Source organism: Emys orbicularis, chromosome 24 (assembly GCF_028017835.1).
Source record: "Emys orbicularis isolate rEmyOrb1 chromosome 24, rEmyOrb1.hap1, whole genome shotgun sequence".
NCBI classification, from domain to species: Eukaryota; Metazoa; Chordata; order Testudines; family Emydidae; genus Emys; species Emys orbicularis.
This window is the reverse complement of record NC_088706.1, coordinates 14,698,246-14,716,868: the sequence shown is the minus strand read 5'-3', so window position 1 is coordinate 14,716,868 and position 18,623 is coordinate 14,698,246. Positions and strand designations below refer to the sequence as shown.

At 57.2% G+C, this 18,623-nt stretch overlaps 1 protein-coding gene across 1 annotated transcript; it reads right to left on the bottom strand.

The window, feature by feature from the left end:
• Positions 1 to 697: 697 nt before the first annotated feature.
• TMEM161A (transmembrane protein 161A) lies at positions 698 to 12,628 on the bottom strand. Its single transcript, XM_065422202.1, has 12 exons — positions 12,597 to 12,628; positions 11,111 to 11,214; positions 10,693 to 10,773; positions 9,671 to 9,768; positions 9,130 to 9,286; positions 7,037 to 7,188; positions 4,517 to 4,577; positions 3,663 to 3,806; positions 2,988 to 3,101; positions 2,286 to 2,460; positions 1,622 to 1,718; positions 698 to 969 (listed from the first exon to the last, which is right to left on the bottom strand). Exons 1-12 carry the CDS (start codon positions 12,597 to 12,599, stop codon positions 698 to 700), a joined length of 1,458 nt encoding a protein of 485 aa, XP_065278274.1. The 5' UTR covers positions 12,600 to 12,628.
• Positions 12,629 to 18,623: the final 5,995 nt, after the last annotated feature.

Below are 18,623 nucleotides of genomic sequence, written 5' to 3'. Positions count from 1 at the left end.
TACCGGGAGCCCCCAGCCCGCCAAGGCCCGTGCCGGGTACCGGGAGCCCCCAGTCCTCCAATGCCCACGCCGGGTCCCGGGAGTCCCCAGCCCGCCAAGTCCCGTGCCGCGTACCGGGAGCCCCCAGCCCTCTAGGTCTCTGGCTCCCAGCTGAACCATCTCATGTTCCCCACCAGCAGGCTCCTTCTGGGGTGGGAGGTGGGGGAGGAAGCTGAGGCTGCGAGGGTACCTGAGCTCTCGGGGGGAGGCCAGCAGTAGAACATGGCCCATGCACAAGAAGCCATGTAGGGGAGACAGCCCCTGCCATGGCGGGGGGAGGGGGAGCGGCTCGGCCGAAGCAAGCTGGGGAGAAATAGCCTGGAAGATGCTGTGCTTGGGGCCCCTCCCCCACATCTCCCAACCAGCTCCAATGCAGGCTGGGGAGACGCTGATGCGCCAACACCCCCGGCAAGTTACTCCTGCCCCTTCGGTGGGCACAGACAACCAGCCAGCGGCCTCGGCCTGACAGGCGGGTCCCAGCAGGGAGGCCGGTTGTCTCTACACGAAGCAGGGGCAGCTGGCGTTCCCAGGCCCAGGCAGGAGAGGAGATGGGCTGGACGCAGGGCAGAGAGCCGTTGGGTGGGAACTATTCCCAGCCCGTGGCACGTGGCCCTGCAGGTCACGTGGCATGTAGCCCTGTGCCCTGCTGCAGCTGTGGTTAGGAGGCTGCCAGGTACTGGTGGAAGTAGAGGCCAAAGAGGCTGGTGATCACTTGGCAAACGGCCACCCACCAGGTCAGGAAGGCGAAGATTCCGCGGTAGAAAAGCGGGGTGAGGATGGCGCCCAGCGCGCCCGTGATCTGCGCCACCATGGCCTGCATGTCCTCTCCTCCCTCCTCCTCAGCCAAGGGAGCAGCGGGCCGGGCCGGTGCGGCGCCCACCGCCGGGGAGACGGGCGGGGGCTCGGGGAACAGGCCCCACGAGTAGTCACCTGCAAGGCAGAGGGGACAAGAGGGACTGGTGAGCGTGAGGGGAGCCAAGCTGATCCCCCACCCCTGGCAGGGGCAGAGCGCACCCCTCTAGTCCCAGCCAGCCCTGGAGGGACGGGTCCCTCCAACTGCTCCCTGCAGCACCTATCCTGTCACCCAGCCGCTGGGGTGTTTCCCGGCTCTGCTCAGCCCACTGCACAGGGTGACTCGGGGCCAGGGGAGGCGCGCCCCGGTTTACAGACCGGCAAGGGACTGCTAGCCAGGCCCAGCACCAGCCACTGCAGGAGGAGGTGCAGGAACCCTGCAGATGTGGGACAATCTGCCCTCCCAACCCCCGCAGCAGGACATCGACCCTTCCTTCCAAGCTGGGTGTTTCGGGCTAGGGCACCCTTCCCCTGCCAGCCAGCCCCCGTCTGGGCCCTGGACAACTGCCCATCAGGCGGTGGCCTGAGACCCAACAAACTCATTTCACGCAGGGCCCCTCAGCTGCAGCGGGAGGTAATCAGGGAGAGCGGCTGGAGGCAGATGCAGCTCCGGTGACCTGCTCCAAATCGCAACCACGATGCTGATCCCTCGACAAGGCTCTGAAATGTCACCCCCACCCCCACCTCTTGGGGGGGCAAGTTGCAAAGGGCCCCCCAGCCGGCTCCCTACCCAGCGATTTGAGGAGCAGCGTGCAGTGCAGCGTGAGGATGATGGGGCCCAGGTACTGCAGGCTGACCACGGTGACGTAGCAGTAAATCCTCGTGACCTAGAAACGGAGAGGGAATCGGCACTGAAGGGACGCGAGCGATGCGGGGCAGGAGCACCAGACGGCTCTGCGAGCCTGGGCAAGTCACTGCCCCTCTCGGTGCCTCTCCCCTGCCCGTGCAGCAGGGCCTGTCTCCCAGGGCTGGGCCTGGCAGAACGAGGCCCGCACGGTGCGACTGTAAAACCCATACTAGAGGGGAGAGTCAGGAAGGAAAGAGACCGAGAGGGAAGGGGCTGGGAAAGGAAACACTCCTGTCTTTGCCCAGCTCCTCTCTGCCCAAGGCCAGTGCTGTCTAGACCCCGGTGTGCGTCGCCCATGCACCCGTCTCGGGCCTGGTGCTTACAGGGGAACAGATCTAGCTACAGCCAGGAGGGGGGGAATCTCCCTGGAGCTGAGGGGTGCTGGGACCCAGGGTCCTACGGCCGGCTGAATGGAGCTGGTTCACAAGCCTCCGAGGAGGCTGGAGAGCGACCGGCCTCAGACTCCTGGGCTGTTTCCACAGCAGGGAGCCTGAATCTGCTTTTTGCCCCAGCTGCCCGAGTTACTCTGTGCCCCGCCGGCGCCTACCCTGCGCTGGATCTCCAGGGCGGTGATGCGCCCAGCTTCCCTCTTCATCTGCTCCACCCAGCGTTCCGCCAACTGGAGGTAGGCCTGCAGGTGGTGGCGTGTCATGGCCAGGCGCAGCAGGCAGAGGGCGACAATGGTCCAGAGGCGCGTGGAGTTGTAGGCCGAGTCCGACATGCTGGGGCAAGAGGACAGGAGAGTTAGCGTGAAGGGGGCAGAATTCACCTTCAAAGGGCGCAGCTTGGACAGTGCCTGGACTATACAGCAAGGGACACATCAGAAACAGCAGGGTCTGATGGGAGTTTGGCCAGCACTGCCAGAAAAGTCGGGGATGTTACCAATAGTAGAACAGAAAAAGAGTCGGGACTCCTGGGTTCTGTTCCCAACTCTGGGAGGGCAGTGGGGTCTAGCAGTTAAGAGGCACCTGGGTGCCAGGATTCCTGGGTTCTATTTCTTGGCTCTACCAACCACTGACCTGTTGTGTGTCCTTGGTGGAAAGTCCCTTCCCCTCACTAGCGAGGTTGATGTCACTGACTCATGGGGGATGGCAAGTCTGAACTAATAAAGCACTGGCAGATGCTGGGATGGCCAGGGGTAGCGCAGGGCACAGGACGGACCCGTGTCTGCACCTGGTGGATGGGGAGGGGAACAGACTTGGACAGCCCCTCCCCCTTGCCTGCCTGCTGACTGCAGAGGCGCACTCACATCTGGACCGTTTGCTTCCCCATGGGTGCATGAAGCAGCAAGTCTCGGGAAATGGGCTTGATCCACATGAGCACCACGACCAGGGGTGCCAGGAAACTGGCGTGGAGCAGGATCCTGCCGGGGGGAAAAAGAACTGGAGTCAGAGCCTGTCAGAGCCCAGCTTTCCCCCATCTCCGCCCCAGGGCAGCACCCTGAACCACGGGCTCCTGTCGACGTTCACCTGAGGGCGCCGCTGGCTGGCCCGCTCCGGCAAAGACCATGCAAAGCTCACCAGGAAAAGCAACAGCCTCCAGGTATCTCAGGGGAGGGAGGTAGATGGGGAGGGTTTTTTAGAGGGACAGAGCCAGGTAACCTGGCCCCTGTCCTGCCCCCAGCATACAGTCAGCACCTGCATAGACCTGTCAAACTTATCAGAGGTCCATTTCCTGGCAGAGCTCCTGCCTCTACACCCCCCAGTGTCTGAATGACACCCCTGCTTTACATCTGCAAAGCACCTCCCATGCCACAGGGCTTGTGCGTGGCTCGCACTGCTGCCACCTCTGGGGTGGGGCAGTACTCAGGGGAACAGAGCTCCCCACACGCTGTCAGACAGCAGCCAGGGGTGGCGGCCTTGTGCCGTCTCGCAGCCCATCTATAAGGCTGGCTGCTTCACAGACAAGCGGGAGGTTACTCAACTGGGTCATTGGCCTGTCCGCGGCCATCTTCAGAGCGTCCAGGTGAGTCTGCGCCAGCCGCAATCCCGGGAACGTCAGACACGCGCCAATGAACGAACAAAGGGCCACCAGCCCCACCTTGAAGGTCAGTTTGGTGATGGGAACTCTGCAGACACGGAGCAGGGTCAGATAAGGCTACGACATGCTAACGGACAGAATTCAGCCTGCGGACGGGTTAGCACGAGGACAGCGAAGGCTCTTCCTCAGGGACCAGCAGAGGCGAACACACACAGACCTTGGGCCCTTTTTATGCTTCTATCTGACGGATAAAAAAAGGCCGGGAAAGGTTCTCTCCATAATGCTAGCGTTAAGAGAATCTTTCCAAGCCTTTTTGACCCTGGTTTTCCCCAGAAGAGGCTGGGAGGCTGGGGAACTAGCGGCATTATGACATCACAGAAGAGAAATCTGATGGGTAAGGTTTTTTTACTCAGTCTTTGTTTCTGGTCTGGTTAGTTAACATTCATTTAACTCCAATGTCCAAAACTCACTTGGGAGAAAAATATTCTTTGTTAAAGATTCAAGCCCTCCCATCTCTTCAGTTAAAGGCAGTTTACATCTCTGAGACCTCCAAGAAATCCTCCAGCAAAATCAGACTCAACATTCCTGATATTTCTAAGGTTAAAAAACAAGCAACAAAAAAACCCCATGAAAATAAAAATACTTACACCCTATGGAACTGAAACTCAGCCACCTTACAGAAGGCTGCTGAACTGGTGACACAAAGGGCTGGTGACCGGATTGGCTGCAAAGACTCAAAAAGCTCAACCCTCCCCCCCATCCCACGTGCCTTTCTATTATCTGCTCGGCCAGACTTACGTCCATTCCCATCCTCGCTGCTTTAAGAGAATCTCCAGGTTATCACTGACATTGGCAAGCCCTGCAGAAAAGAGACATGGGTGAGTAGGAGAGATTGTGTTGGAAGGGAAGAGGCAGCAGGTGACGGGGAAAGCAATGGTGTAGCTTTATTCCAATCGCTACAGCAGGTTCCTAAGAGCAAGTCACTCAGGGTGAAATGGTCAAAAGCACCTAAGGACTCATCAACATGGGAAAGTTATACCCGTATCAGATCGGGTGTGAATTTAAACCACTGCGGTGATACCGCTATAGAATCCCCTGTGTGGACACGCTGAGCCCAGTAAAGGGGCCTTTTTAAAGTTTAGCTTATGTTGCTTTGGAAGTGGCTTAAACTACTCTGGTGTGCTTTAAGAGTGCTGACGTCCTAATGAACTATATCAGCAAAGTGCTGCTAGTGTGGACGCAGCTATACTGGCAAAGCTCCGCTTCATACCGACATAGTCAAACCCCCCTCCCCCCTCCCCCCCAGGAGCAGAACGTGATACTGGTCCAAGCAGAGCTGTGCCAGAGCAGTGTGACCACACGAGGAGCGAGTTCATCCAGCAGAGCACTTCCCGACATGTGGGACTCAAAGCCTTAGAGCTCCGCACATCTGCGAGTGCCTGGGTGGGTCAGCTGGTAAGTGACAGCGAGATCCCTCAGGGTGCAAGGAGCTGCCTGGGATAAATATTATTTATTTGTCTGTTTAAGGGGTTGTAACAAGTCGGGGGAATTTCCCTTTAAGAGAACGAGTGGGGAAACCCACAGACTGAAAGCAAGCGCATCCCACTCTCCAGCCCCCTAAACGGCTCATCTGGAGAGGGGTTTGGGGTCAGTTTTCTGCACAGCACTATTTCATTGGGCAGAGAGAGCCTGATCCCTCGTCACTTCCACCGATGAAAATCGGGAAATTGGGGGGGAGGGATAGCTCAGTGGTTTGAGCATTGACCTGCTAAACCCAGGGTTGTGAGTTCAATCCTTGAGGGGGCCACTTAGGGATCTAGGGCAAAATCAGTACTTGGTCCTGCTAGTGAAGGCAGGGGGCTGGACTCGATGACCTTTCAAGGTCCCTTCCAGTTCTAGGAGATAAAAAAATTAATGGGAGCAACCCCATTGCTGTCAGGAGACTTCCCCGGCTATAAGCGAGAGCAGAATCTCTGCTGCGAGGAGTTGCTGGCTCCCAGCGGTTACAGTCAGACAGCCCTTCCTAGGCTCCTTTGCCACCCCAACAATGCGGCTGGTCAAAGGGTGATAAAAGCCAGCAGTAAAAGTAATTATCCAGCATTTAACTAGACAAAAGCAGGGGGGGGGGATTCAGAGCCCACGGTGGTACATCGCATCACATGACCTCACTGCAAAGACTGGGTGGGGGCGGTCCTTTGGCATGCAGCACCAGGCTGTTCACAGCTGGGTCCAGAACCATGCCCAGGGCAGGCCTGTGCACTGTTCAGCAATCGGAATACAGGGATGGCCAGTATCCACCTAGTCCAGTCTCCTGTCTCCAACAGTGGCTAGTACCAGCTGCTTCAGAGGAAGGCACAGGAAACCCGGCAGTTTGGGGCTAACCTGTCCCCAGAGAATGTTCCTTCCTGACCCCTGCTACTTAGAATTGGCTCATGCCCTGGAGCTTGGGGATTTTTAGCCCTTCTCAAACTCTTGGGTTTTTTTAATCCTTACTGCTGTAACATTACATAGTCTTGTCCTCCGTATTAATCTTTCTGCACAAAATCCCGCTGAGCTCTTGGCCTCAGTGCTGTTTTACAGCAGTGAGTTCCACAGGCTAATTGTTTATTGCATGGAAAAGCACTTCCCTTTTATTCATTTAAAGTGGCTACCTGGGCCATAGCGAGCACGGTGCTAGGGGCCTGTCATTACAGCAAAAGCTACCGCATCAGGGAGAGCACTGTAACAGCTTGGACCTGCCTGCCTATGTCTGTGGGTCTGTCTAGCTAGGAGCGGTTGACGTTAGGTTGGGGTTAGCTGACTGAGTTAAGGGTTAACCTGCACTGATGTCAGGGGAGAGATCGGGGTTAGCTCATCCCAAACTAACTTCAACCGCTTTTCTTAGTCTAGACAACCCCCCTGCGGGGTTGTCTAACAGTTTACCATGCATGGGGACAGGTTTACACCACGATGGCCAAACAGGGCAGATTTCCTGCCACACACTCGCATCTACCATAGACTGGGATCGGTCACAGAACAACGGGGCTATGCAAGACCCCCCAGTACATCTGGGCACATGGAGGTAACTGGCCCCCATCCCACAATCGGATCCCGAAGCACAGAACCACGGGTGCACATTAGCAGGGTCACCGCATGCAGACGCGTCCCCTGCCACAGCCACATTTGCAGACGGTTCCAACCACAGCTGGTAAGTCCGTGGGCAGGCCCAGCTCATCCCTACTGAGGGACCTGCTGCCGTGGCGCTCAAATCCACCCGTCTGCCCAATCCCCAGCTCTCTCCCCGCACCCGGCGCGGCCCCAGCCCCACCGCTCGCTGACCCGAGTCGAGGCCGAACTCCAAGTAGTCCTCCCGCACGACGAGTGCCACCATGGCAACGAGGAGGAAGAAGAAGGCGAAGGTGAGGCAGACAGAGCGCTCGCCTCCCTCCTCTGAGCGGAAGTAATGGTGCATCACCATGAAGAAGATCTTGCTGCAGGCGCAGGGGGGTTGGTGTTAAAGAAACCAGTTGGCCTTGGCCTTTACATAGCCCCAAACGCTCACTGAACAGACATCTCACACCAGGGGACCCCACTTGGTGGCTACAGACAGTTCTCCCCCTTCGGACGGCTCCTGCCTGCTGGCCCCGGGGTGAGGCCAGTTTGCTGGGCCTCAGCGTAACTCCTAATGGAGAAAGGTCTCCCTCTCACGCCTGGCCACTGCTGTGGGCATGGCTGGAGGCCTTGGCAGAGAGGCCAAAGCCTGGGTGGGCCACGGAGAGCAAGCTGCCCCCTCGGGCCTGGCAGTGAGCCCCCCAACAGGGACAAGGAGCAGCGCTCAGGAGTGGGGGACGTGCGCGTCTGAGCCTCAGGGATCGTGGAGCCGGCATCTTTCACCGGGGAATACAAACCACTATAAAACCAAAAGCACGCCTCTGTCTAGTCACCGTCTGAGGGCTGGGAGAGATCTGGGCTGCAGCCATCAGGAAGGCCCTTGTAGTCATGGTGATGAGAGACCAGCTCTGTCACTCACTCTGTGTGTAGCCTTGGGCAAAGCACTTAGCCAACCTGGGCCTCAGTTCCCATCTGTAAGGCAGGGAGGCGAATCCCCCACCCCTTTGGTCTATCTATGGGGCAGGGGCTGTCTGTTAGCACAGGCCTAGAGAGCAGCTGACACAATGGGCCCCGATCTCATTTGGGGGGGGGTCCTGTAACAACATCCTCACTGGGGCCTGAGTGTGGGGGGCGGGGAGACACAATCAACGCAACAGGTGGCCCAGCCCGGGGAGGTTTTGTCCCTCTGTGTTACACACTGGGGCCTGATCCCAAGCTGGCAGGCTCTCAGAAGCACAGCACAGCCCAGCCACTGCTAGCTACGAGGGATGATCACATCATAGGCAGGGCTGACTTGGCTGCCAGCAGCCGCTCCCAGGTGACTCAGGCAGGGAGGGATTCATAGCCGAGGGGAGAATCGGGGGCTCCCTGAACAATCGGGACCTGGGGCGAGATGCTTTGTGCCCACTGCTGAGATTAAATACGCTGGCATTAGAGAGGCTGCCTGGTTGTTGTATCCACCCCTGGCCACACGCTGCGCAGGGAAGAACTGCGAGCAGGTGAGGCGGCCCGACCTGCAGGCTGCGCATGATCGATCTACCGGGTGCCACAGCCCGGGGCCAGGCCGGAGAGGGGGAGAAGCGTGTGACTGCACTTGAGGAGAAGGCCTGAGGGGTTAACTCAGAGGGACTCACTGGGGTGTCGCCTGCTGGCAAGAGGGCGATTATGGGTAATGAAAGGAAACAATTCAAGCCCTTTCTTCAGGGTCCCCAAGGCCGGGTTTTGCTCCCCACCCCCATTAGCAGCCAGGCCCCAAGGCTCGGCCTGTGCTGCCAATCCCCCGGCGCCCTGCATCAATCAGCCGCAGGGAATGGGGAGGGACTGGCAGGCTACTTGGTGCTATGTACATGTTCACATAAACCCTAAATAAACCGCCGGGGAGCGGGCCGGCTGCCTTTTCAATGGGGATAGACAGACGGCCCAGGCGTCCCTGCTTTACAACAGCCTGTAAAAGTGTCCAGGAGCCCTTCCATCCATACAGATTGCAGCCGCCGCAGCATTAGCACCTCGTAAAGCATGCACTTCATCAGGCCCCTGCCCAGTTCTCGGTGGGGAAGGCTCTCATTATGCAGCTTTATAACTTGTCAGGGAGCTGTTTATAAGTCCATAAATTAAGCCATTCGGCCTTAGCCAGGCTTCTAACTGAAGAGGATGGTGGGTTTCTTCCCCCCTGTTATTTTGCGTCGCTGGCAGCCTTACAGAGCTGCTTGCACTGCCCTCTCCTTCTAGACCCCGGCACATGGTTAGGGAATTCCATCCCCCCTTGGGAACCCTGCCCCAGCCCCCACGGCTGAGGGGGCAGGGTAGGAAAGGAAGGATACAAGGAGAAGAAGACCGTAAGCAGGCACCACAGGATGCCAACATTCATCTCCTTCTGGGGGTCCACCAGGCAGTAGTAGCCTTCAGTGAAAAGGTAGACGAGGGTGGAGTAGACGGCAAAATCCACGAACCACTGGTACTCCAGGAAATAGCGCAGCACTGGGAACGGGCAGAGAGACACAGGGCTGTCACCACCCGCCAGCGTGCAAGGAGCGAGCTCACCCTGCCCCCCACCGCCCTGCAGCGAGTCGGGGGGGGGGGGCAGCGAGGTACACTTCCCTAACTGAACTTCTTTGGCCCTCACAGGGCCACTGGCCTGAACAAGGGCCCTGAGAATCAGGACTCCTGGGTTCTGTAACAGGTTCTGGGAAGTTATTGGAGTCCCATAGGTTAGAGCAGGGAGGCTTGGGAGTCAGGACTCCTGGGGTCTATTCCCTGGCTCTGCCTTAGAAAACTCAGGTCAGTCACACCCCCCTGCCCACCCCATAGGCCTTCAGCCACTGCGGTGACAGGCACAGACTGACTCTGATGTGTGGGAATTACCAAGAGCATCCACTGTGGTTACTGGAGTGGTCTCCAAGTGCAGGTTGATGTCCCTGGGCACTGACAGGGGTTTATCCTCTGTGACCCCGTTCAGCCTCCTGCGAGAGAGAAACAGGCTCAGAATGGCAGGAACAGAGCACAGCGAGGGTGGGACAAAGTTCCTGGACAGCAGCCCACGGAGCTGGAATTCATGCTCCCTGCCTCCGTTGGTTGTATCCAGCTGCTGTCACTTACCTTGGATTTAGCCCTGGTCCGCACAGAAATTTGGTTCTGGTAGAACTAGGTGAGTTAGGGTGGTACAGTTATACAGGTCCAATGCCTCGTGTAGACACAGTTACCCCAGGATAAAAGCGTCTATCAGGATAACTCAGGTTTTCAAACTTCATTGCACCACGAGCCCCTTCTGACAACAAAAATTACTACATGACCCGGGTGGGGAGCCTGAGCCCACCAAAGCCCTGCTACCCCAGGCCGGGGGCCTATAACCTGAGCCCCGCCACCCAGGGCTAACGCCCTCGGGCTTCAGCTTTGGCCCCGGGCAGTAGGGCTTGGGCCCCAGCAGTCTAATGCCAGCCCTGGCAACCCCATTAAAACAGGGTCACGACCCATGGTTTGAGAACCATTGGTATAACTTATTTCCCCGCCAGCACACTTATCCAGACACAGCTGTGTCCACACTCACAGTGGGTGTGTTTCACTGCTTCAACTGGACCAGTGTAGGTAAAGCAACAGAACTTGTGCGTCTAGACAAGGCTTGAGACTGACGGAGGCGGATGCCACTGTTTCAGATGGGTGTGTATTTGCGAGCATCTTGCACCACAGGTCCCCGATCGGAGCCTCTGGGTGCATTATTAAATCCCAGGCCCGACCCCCTGCCCTGACTGCTCACCACACCATCTCTCCCCAGAGATGGGGGCAGGTTGGAGAAGTCAGGCATGGAAGAGGAGAGGCATCATTTGCACTCCAAACCATCCAATCGTCACGCCCAATGACAAACCATGGACTGCAGGGGATCCGCTCACCGGTCTCGCTTGGCCTTGGGCTTCTGCTTCCCAGCCAGGGCGCACAACTCCTCCTCCGAAGGGTGCTTGTAGCGATACAGGCTGGAGGGAGGTACAGGAGAGGGTCAGTGATGGGACAAAATATAAATAAACAGCTGGGGAGAGTCAGAACTGTCTGATTGGACGAGAGAAAACTAGCAACGCTGCAGGCATCTGGAGAAGGGGCTGCAGGTCAGGGTTGCAGGACGTTGGCAGGGCTGTACAGAGGAGGGTGCTGAGAGTTGGGATGTGGAGCTTAGGCAGAGCCGGGAGTGTACGCGGGCGGGAGCCCAAGGCGGGAATAGCAAAGGGGTGGGGATTGAGGGGCAGTGTTTGAAGGAAGAGATGCAAGAGTAGAACGGGGGCATCAGTTTGGAGCTGGCTGGAAAAGCCCCTGTACCTGCCGTTGCACAGCAGCCAGCGAGCGAAGGAGCAGTGCGGGGACATCTTCTGCATGATGCTCGCCGTAAGCAGGCTCACCACCAGCTGCACCCCCATCACAGCCTGGCAAGGAAACGAAGACAATCAGAACCACAAAGTCAGCAACAGGACTCCTGCCCATCGCAGCGCATCCTCTGAGCCAGAACACCCCTGCCCAGATTCCTGGGCACATGAATGAGCGTTCAGTGGCTTTTCTGTCCAAGGGATCGCCTGGGTTTTCCAAAACTACCCTCTACATGGCTGGTGCTCTCTGAACCCATGCTAGGCACACCGTGGGACTTGGTGCATAGAGGTTTGTGTAGTCCTGTTACCTCCCCCAGGTTCCAGTCAGACACGAATTTCCTAGCCTTGGTGCCTCCTGAAGGGCTTTGTTTAATTCAGAAAGTTAGGGCCCAAGCGGATCCTTCCAGGATTCAAACCTGGCTTTTGACGGGAGCCTGCGTGTTTCAAACCCAATGCATAAACCACTAAGGTGCAGCACCCAGGCAGCCAGGTCAGGGTGCTGCTGTACGTCTCTCTTGAGGAGAAAAGAAAGAAAAAGACCCTCTAACAATCAGCTGGAGACAGGAGATGCTTCTGCAGATACGCTGCAGCCATTTCATGTTGCCTGTAAGGCCTGGAAACCAGATACAGACGCCTCCCCTGCAGCAGCAGCAGCAGCAATGCCTTCCAAAGGACACTAGGCAAACTCCTATTTATAGGAGCGGGAAGAGCGGCCCAGATACTTAGGATCTTCCTGGGGCCCAGGCCTCCTCCCCGGCCAGCTGGTTTCATTCACCAGTGAAGTGCAGCGACTGCTCTGGGGCAGGAAGCTTTTGGGTCTGGTAAAGAGCAGGGGAAGGGCACTGGTGTGGGGCGGGGGATAGGTTACCAGGGGTTGGGGAGCGGGGGTGTTAGGTTACCTGGGGCTGGGGCAGGAGGGGGTTTAGGTTACCAAGAACTGGGCTGGGGGGGAGGGGGTTTTAGGTTACCAAGAGCTAGGGCGGGGGGACAGGGTAGGTTACCAGGGGTTGGGGCAGGAGGGGGTTAGGTTAGCTGGGGGGGGGGGGTAAGGTTACCAGGGGCGGGGGGGGGGGGAGGGGATAGGTTACCGGGGCGGGAGGGAATAGGTTACCAGGGGCTGGGCGGGAGGGGGGTAGGCTACCGGGGGGGGAGGGGGGTTAGGTTTCAAGGGGCTGGGCGGGAGGGGGGGTTAGGTTACCAGGGGCTGGGGGGAGGTTACCAGGGGCTCAGGGGTCCCTGAGGTTTCTAAACAGCTGCCTGGGCCCCGCGACACTGCAGCTGGCAGGTCTCAGCCGAACTCGCTCCTGGGCTCTGCCAACACGGGGCCAGTTTCCAGCCCAGGCTCCCGGGCTGCTCCCCCCCGGCCACACCGGGGCTGCTCCCCGCTGGGTCCTGGCAGCACCAGCCCCACCCGCGGGCGGGGGCCGAGCGCCGGGACTCACCATGCCGGGGTCGGGGCGCGCGCACGAAGCCAGCAACTAGTCAGCGCATGGAACCCCAGCCCTCCCCACAACCAATCACAGGCCGTCCTGCAGGTGACTGCTAGTGGCTTAGCCAATGATAGGGCAGTCGTTGGGAGAGGGGCGGGTCTTGACTCAAGGCAAAGAGGTCCTGGGTCAAGGCAGCCCCGCTCCTCCTCTCCCACCTGGTTCCGGTTCTCAGGAGTCCGGCGCATTGCATGTCGGGAGTTGTAGTTTTCCCCACCTCGTGTGTCATGCCTCTGGAGCGGGTTGACTTCGACCACCTCCAGATGTGCCCTGGGTGGGTGACCCTGCCCCCCATGTGGCTGCCGGCTCTCCAGATGTGCAGTGAGCGGGCGACACTGTAGCAGCTGTCTCCTGTCTCTCCAGTGGCGTCAATGGTGTACTTTGATTGTGCTTTAGAATTTAGTGACTTTCCTTAAATAATAATAATAATTATTATTATAACCTGATGCCGTTAAAAGGCACCGTTCAGCTTGAGGATCCCAAAGCATCTTGGAAACGTCAATGATGTAACTCTCCCATTCACCCTTGTGAGACAGGGCTGGGTTATTTATTCTCTGATGAGTTATTAGTATTTCCATTTTACCGAGGACAGAGAGATGAAATGACTGACTTCAGTGCCCCTTGCTCCAGCCACTAGTCAGCACTGACAAGGGATAGGAGATGCAGAACATGGGATGGTAAAGGGGGGGCAGGTGAAGGGAGAGAGGCAAGTTAGCACTCCCACCCGGGTGCATTTTCACGAGGAACATGAGGAGTTTGGCCACCCTGTTTTCAGTGGCTGCAGGATGGCCTGTCAGACTGGTGCTCCCAGCTGCTCTAGACAGACTGCTCTCCCCAGGCAGCACAGGGATAACTGGATGTTGAGTCTTTTGCTCTTCAGTATTATAAGCCTCTTCCGGGTCATGCACTAGGGTCAGTCAGTGTAACTGGCTAGTGGAGCCCCTTTCTGGTGGCCAGACTGCATCGGGCTACCCGGCTAGTGCACGGGCAGCAGATCTATCAGCTGAGCCAAAAGGAACTCCCCCAGCCCTAGGCTGCCTAATTAACAATAAAGGAATTCCGGGCCCTGAGCTACACAGCTGGCCTAGCCTGGAGCAAATCCAGCATGGGTCATGAGAGCTCTGGGCGCAAACCAAAGAGACTCCTTACACTTGAGATGAAATCCTGAAAATGCCTCTCAGCAGCCGGGCCAGCCCGCTCTGCTGATGGACTCTGACAAGAGGTCCCTAAACAAAGAGCAGTGGGTGCATAGGGCAGACAAGCGCACACGCACCACCTTGCCACAGACACACCCGGTGCAAACACGCAGACACAGCCACACTCCTGCCCGCCCGCCCCTCCACTCCAGCCTCACAGGGCACGAATGGGTGCACGCACACCCCCATACGGCGCGCGCGCACACACACACACACACACACACTCCCGTTATTTGCAGGCATCTGTACTGCTCACACCCCATTGTGTCCCCATCCCTGAGCAGCCCAGTATAAAGACTGCAGCTGGATGCCACATTTAGGGATCAGAGAAAGCCCAGAGTTCCTGGCCTTCCAGAGAGACAGCAGGATGGTGGCTTGGACTCAGGCCGGGGGGCGGCAGGGGGGATTTAGCAGAGGGCTTACAATCTATGATTCTGCCCATGTGCTTTGGAAATGACCAAACCACCCACGTTCTCCCACCCCCTGTAAAGGACTAGAGAGACTCAGAGACTCATGTCCCCTGCTCCCCCCAGATTCCCTTCTCACCCACAAAATGTTACCAAAACTGCTTTAAAGGCAGAGGTTAACTGTGTCTCTGTGCTGGGCGACTGAGGCTGGATCAGGATGCAGGGCCAACCCTAGACCAGGTGGGCAGTGCTAGTTCTTTGGTGTCATGAGTTAGTTTGGTCTCAGTCCCGTTCTAGGGGGCAGGTGTCCCTGAGCTGAGCTGGGGGCAGAGACTGAACTCCTCCCAGCTTGTAGGGGCACCCCTCTGGTTTAGGGGTGAATCGGACTGGCAGGGCAGTGTGCAGGGTGGGGGAGCTTCTGCTTGTGCCATACCCAGAGATGGGCTTGATTCTCCATTGCATTGCACCTTGTGGAGTCATTAACACTCGTGCAAAGTGGGCGTGAAACACTTGTGGTTTACATCCCTAATGCAAATGACTGCCTAAGGGGCAGGGCAATGGAGAATCACGTCCAGAAGAATCCAGTCTCTGGGGCTGCCAGGTTGGGCCCTTTCCCCGGCACTAGCAAAAATATTAACCTCCAAATCAATTAACTGCTTGGGTGGCGGGCGCCGGATTTGCAGCCTGCAACCCCGACTGTCTGGGGCACTGCATTGGAGTCCTTTCTCCCTCTGCTCAGGACTCTGGGCGTTTCATGGGGAGAGGCAGCCGTATGTCATTTTTTAAATATGCGAATTTCTGTAATATTTTATGCCTCCTTCTCCTGCGTTACCTTGAGATGGGAGCGACAGTGCTTCAGAACGGATGGTAACAATCTCTCCCGCGCGCTGTGTCCTTTTGCCCAAGTCTTCCTTGTAAGATAAATGGGTTCCCTCCCTGGATTTATCCCTCCATTACAGCATGACAGCGTTTATGTCTCCCAGGAAGAGCATGAAAAGGACGATGGGGTGTGTGAAAACACAACAGAGAGCCCTTTGGGCTGCACAGAGGGCCCTCCATTTAGTCAGACTTACCCCAGAACTGATTCCCTGACCTCCCCAGAGAGGCACCTGTTTAAACAGAACTTCTGCTGGGCAGGGGAAGAAATTGGCGTTTACGGTGCAGGACTCCTGGGTTCCATTCCCAGCTAAGGGAGGCGAGTGCAGCTGGAGAGGCGAATGTGGCGTTTGGACTCCTGGATTCTATTCATAGGACCAGGAGGGGAGTGAGGCCTGTGTTAGAGCAGGGGAGGCTAGGAATCAGGTCTCCTGGGTCCCATTCCCAGCTCTGGGAGGGGAGTGGGGTCCAGTAGTTAGAGCAGGGAAGGCTGAGAATCAGGACTCCTGGGTCCCAGTTTAAAACACTTTGAAAGGGCCTGATTTTCAGAGATGCTGGGCACCTGCGCAGCCCCCACTTACTTCAGCTGAGACCTTAGTCCTAGAAAGCTTGATTGAATTGGCTCTGCCGTGTCACCAGCTCTCGTGAATTTGGTGCTTTCCCTAAAGCCCCAGATCCTGGAGTCATGGGGTGAGGGGAGACTCTCGGCTTTCATTAAAAAGAAGGAAGGGTCTCACCTGCCTGACTGCAGAGGCAGGCTTGCTAACGTGACTCCGAACGACCCACATGAAGAACCCCAGTGTTGTTGTTTCCCCCTAGAACCTTGTGATTTTTAAGCCAATCTCATGATTGTCTTGAGGCCTGACTCAGGGGTCCCGGCCGAACGGGGCTGGCAATATTACTCTGGGATGCTGGGGCGCCTTGTGTCATCTGGCTACAGCCACTGGGCACGTGGGGGTCCGTCCGAGGCTGCTGCTTGCCTGGCCTGTGCCATGAGTATTGCCAGGAGGCAGCGGAGCGGAGTTGTCCTGAATATGCCTCACTCAGAGTCCCCCTTAGAGGCCGACAAGATGCTCCTTTCCCACTAGGTGTCGCTTCTAACCTTCCTACCACGCCTGGGCCAGGATGCCCTTCTCCGGAGCCTGTCTGCAGCCCGCAGGCCGTGAAACTGCCTCCTGGGATGAAGCTGCCCCAGGAGTGGATGTGCGGGGGGGGGGGGGGGGGGGCTCCCGGATTATTCCCCAGCTCCATTATTTTATTTTCCTAAATCCCATCCCCATAGACAATGACCTCTGGGAAATGGCTCCGGGTCAGCTGCCCCAGCCCCGTGGGGGGGGGGGGGGGGTTCTCAAAGAGGAGAGCACTTTTCTAAGGTGGGGAGGGGGTTGCATGTGCACAGTGTCATTTCATCTGCTCTGCAGTATGGAGAGGGGGTCACTTTATGGTGCCCCAGGAGGCGGGGGTGCCCAGTCCACCCCGTGGGAGAAAGGTGGCCAGCATGGTGGTGGTGAGGGGGAGGGTGTAAATGCACTGGGGGGTGGGGGTGGGGTCTCAGCAAACCAGACCAACGGGGAGAATGCACAGGCTGGGCCTGGAGCTGCTGGGAGAGCATGGTAGCTGCACCCTTCTCTGGGCTGGAGCGGGCAGCGGGGCAGGCTCCCAGCCTCCCCTGGTCTGACATCTCCTTGCTGAGCCGGCCGGCCAGGAGTCCCCCAGGGGCTCCCAGGAAGCGTGCCAGGACCGAGCCCCTTCCCGTCTCAGTACTGACTAGCGAGGCCTTCGCCCCAGCAGCGTCTGCTTTGCTGCCTGCTCCTGCCACTCTGGGTGTGTTCAGAGAGCAGGCCGCCTGGGTTCTAGTCCCAGCCCTGGAAGGGATTGGAACAGGCCTAGGAGCCAGGCCGCCTGGGTTCTAGCCCCAGCCCTGGAAGGGATTGGAGCAGGCCTAGGAGCCAGGCCGCCTGGGTTCTAGCCCCAGCCCTGGAAGGGATTGGAACAGGCCTAGGAGCTAGGCTGCCTGGGTTCTAGCCCCAGCCCTGGAAGGGATTGGAGCAGGGGAACAGGCCTGGGTTCTATTCCTTTCTTTTCAGTTTGGGACAATTGTTCTTACAGCATTTAATCCCTTTAGGTCAGTGGCTCTCAAACGTTTTTAGTGGTGACCCCTTTCACATAGCAAGCCTCTGAGTGTGACCCCCCTTATAAATTAAAAACACCTTTTTATATCTTTAACACCATTGTAAATAAATGCTGGAGGCAAAGCGGGATTTGGGGTGGAGGGTGACAGCTCGTGACCCCCCATATAATAACCTCGTGACCCCCGGAGGGGTCCCGACCCCCAGTTTGAGAACCCGCTTTAGGTATTTCAGTGGCACCCATCACTGTGGTATCAAGGTGCTGCCCGTAAACGTGCCATTAGCTCCTGGGTGGTGTTCTGCAGAGGAGCTCTGACATCGCCCCTCGATGTGCTGTCTCCGGGAAGGGGGGGTTCCTGCAGAGCCCGCTGAAGTTGGCCATGCTGGGTTTAGCCCAATAGGGAATTCTTGGTGGGTGTGAGAGAGGAAGTTGGATCAAAGGCAGTTAAGCAATTTTTGAGTGACGTGAAAGGGGAAAATCCTACACTGCTGCATGCGTCCCAGTCCGACTGGTTGTGCTTGAATCACTCCAAGAAAACTGTGGACATGTCAGACTTGGCTTGTTGGCATCATTTGCTTCTGGGGGGGGGGGGAGAAAATCAAGCCATGTTTGAAGGCAATCAGTTCAGCTGCTGCGCTGTATATGTTGAGTATACAAACCAGCTCTTCTGTGCATGTCCCTTCAGACATTTCAATAGGGATCTTTTTTTTACCCATGTGTTTTAAAGGATGTCACGCGTACGGTAAGGACATATCTGTCAGTTCCTCCAGCCCCAGTCCCGTGGCGCGCCTGAGTGCTGCAGAACTGTAGCTCTTTTTGGGTTCATTGGTGACATTGTCACCCGCACTGTCTCACATCCACCAGATTCCTTCATGTCTTAAATACACCCCCGCACACACACCCCGGAAATGTAATGCAAAACCACAGCCTGAATGTAACAGTGATGCTGACAAATCAAGCAATCAAACACCAAGACAGTTAAAATGTCTCCTGCAACATCAACCTGCCCTGTAGCATGGTCTGCCTCCTTGTTAAATATAATCCTTAATATACAACTGGGAACTGAAGCACAGAGGTTAAGTGATTTGCCCAAGGTTACTCAGGAAGTCTGTGGCAGAGTAGAGAACAGAACCCAAGCTGGGTGCCTAACACCCTTTAAACTCCTTTAACACCCCCCCAGCCTTTGCCATTAGTTAATGCGAGCTGTAAAATCCAGACTGGCTAAGTAACAGGGCTGGGTTAACCTAGTGGGAGAGGCAGCCTGTCTGGAATCACTCGACTTTCAGACACGCTATTCCTCCACCTTGGCGTCGCCTTGACACTAGTCTTTGTAGTTCAGCTATGATCCCGGGCAGACGGAAGCTAAAGGCAGA

What these genes read in the sequence shown, in the direction of transcription:
- TMEM161A (XM_065422202.1), bottom strand. An exon ending in AACCACAGTGGATGCTCTTG is followed by an intron (nt 9,287 to 9,670) that starts GTAATTCCCACA and finishes GCCCGTTCCCAG; the next exon opens with TGCTGCGCTATTTCCTGGAG. An exon ending in GCGGACAGGCCAATGACCCA is followed by an intron (nt 3,102 to 3,662) that starts GTTGAGTAACCT and finishes TCCCCCCGGCAG; the next exon opens with GATCCTGCTCCACGCCAGTT.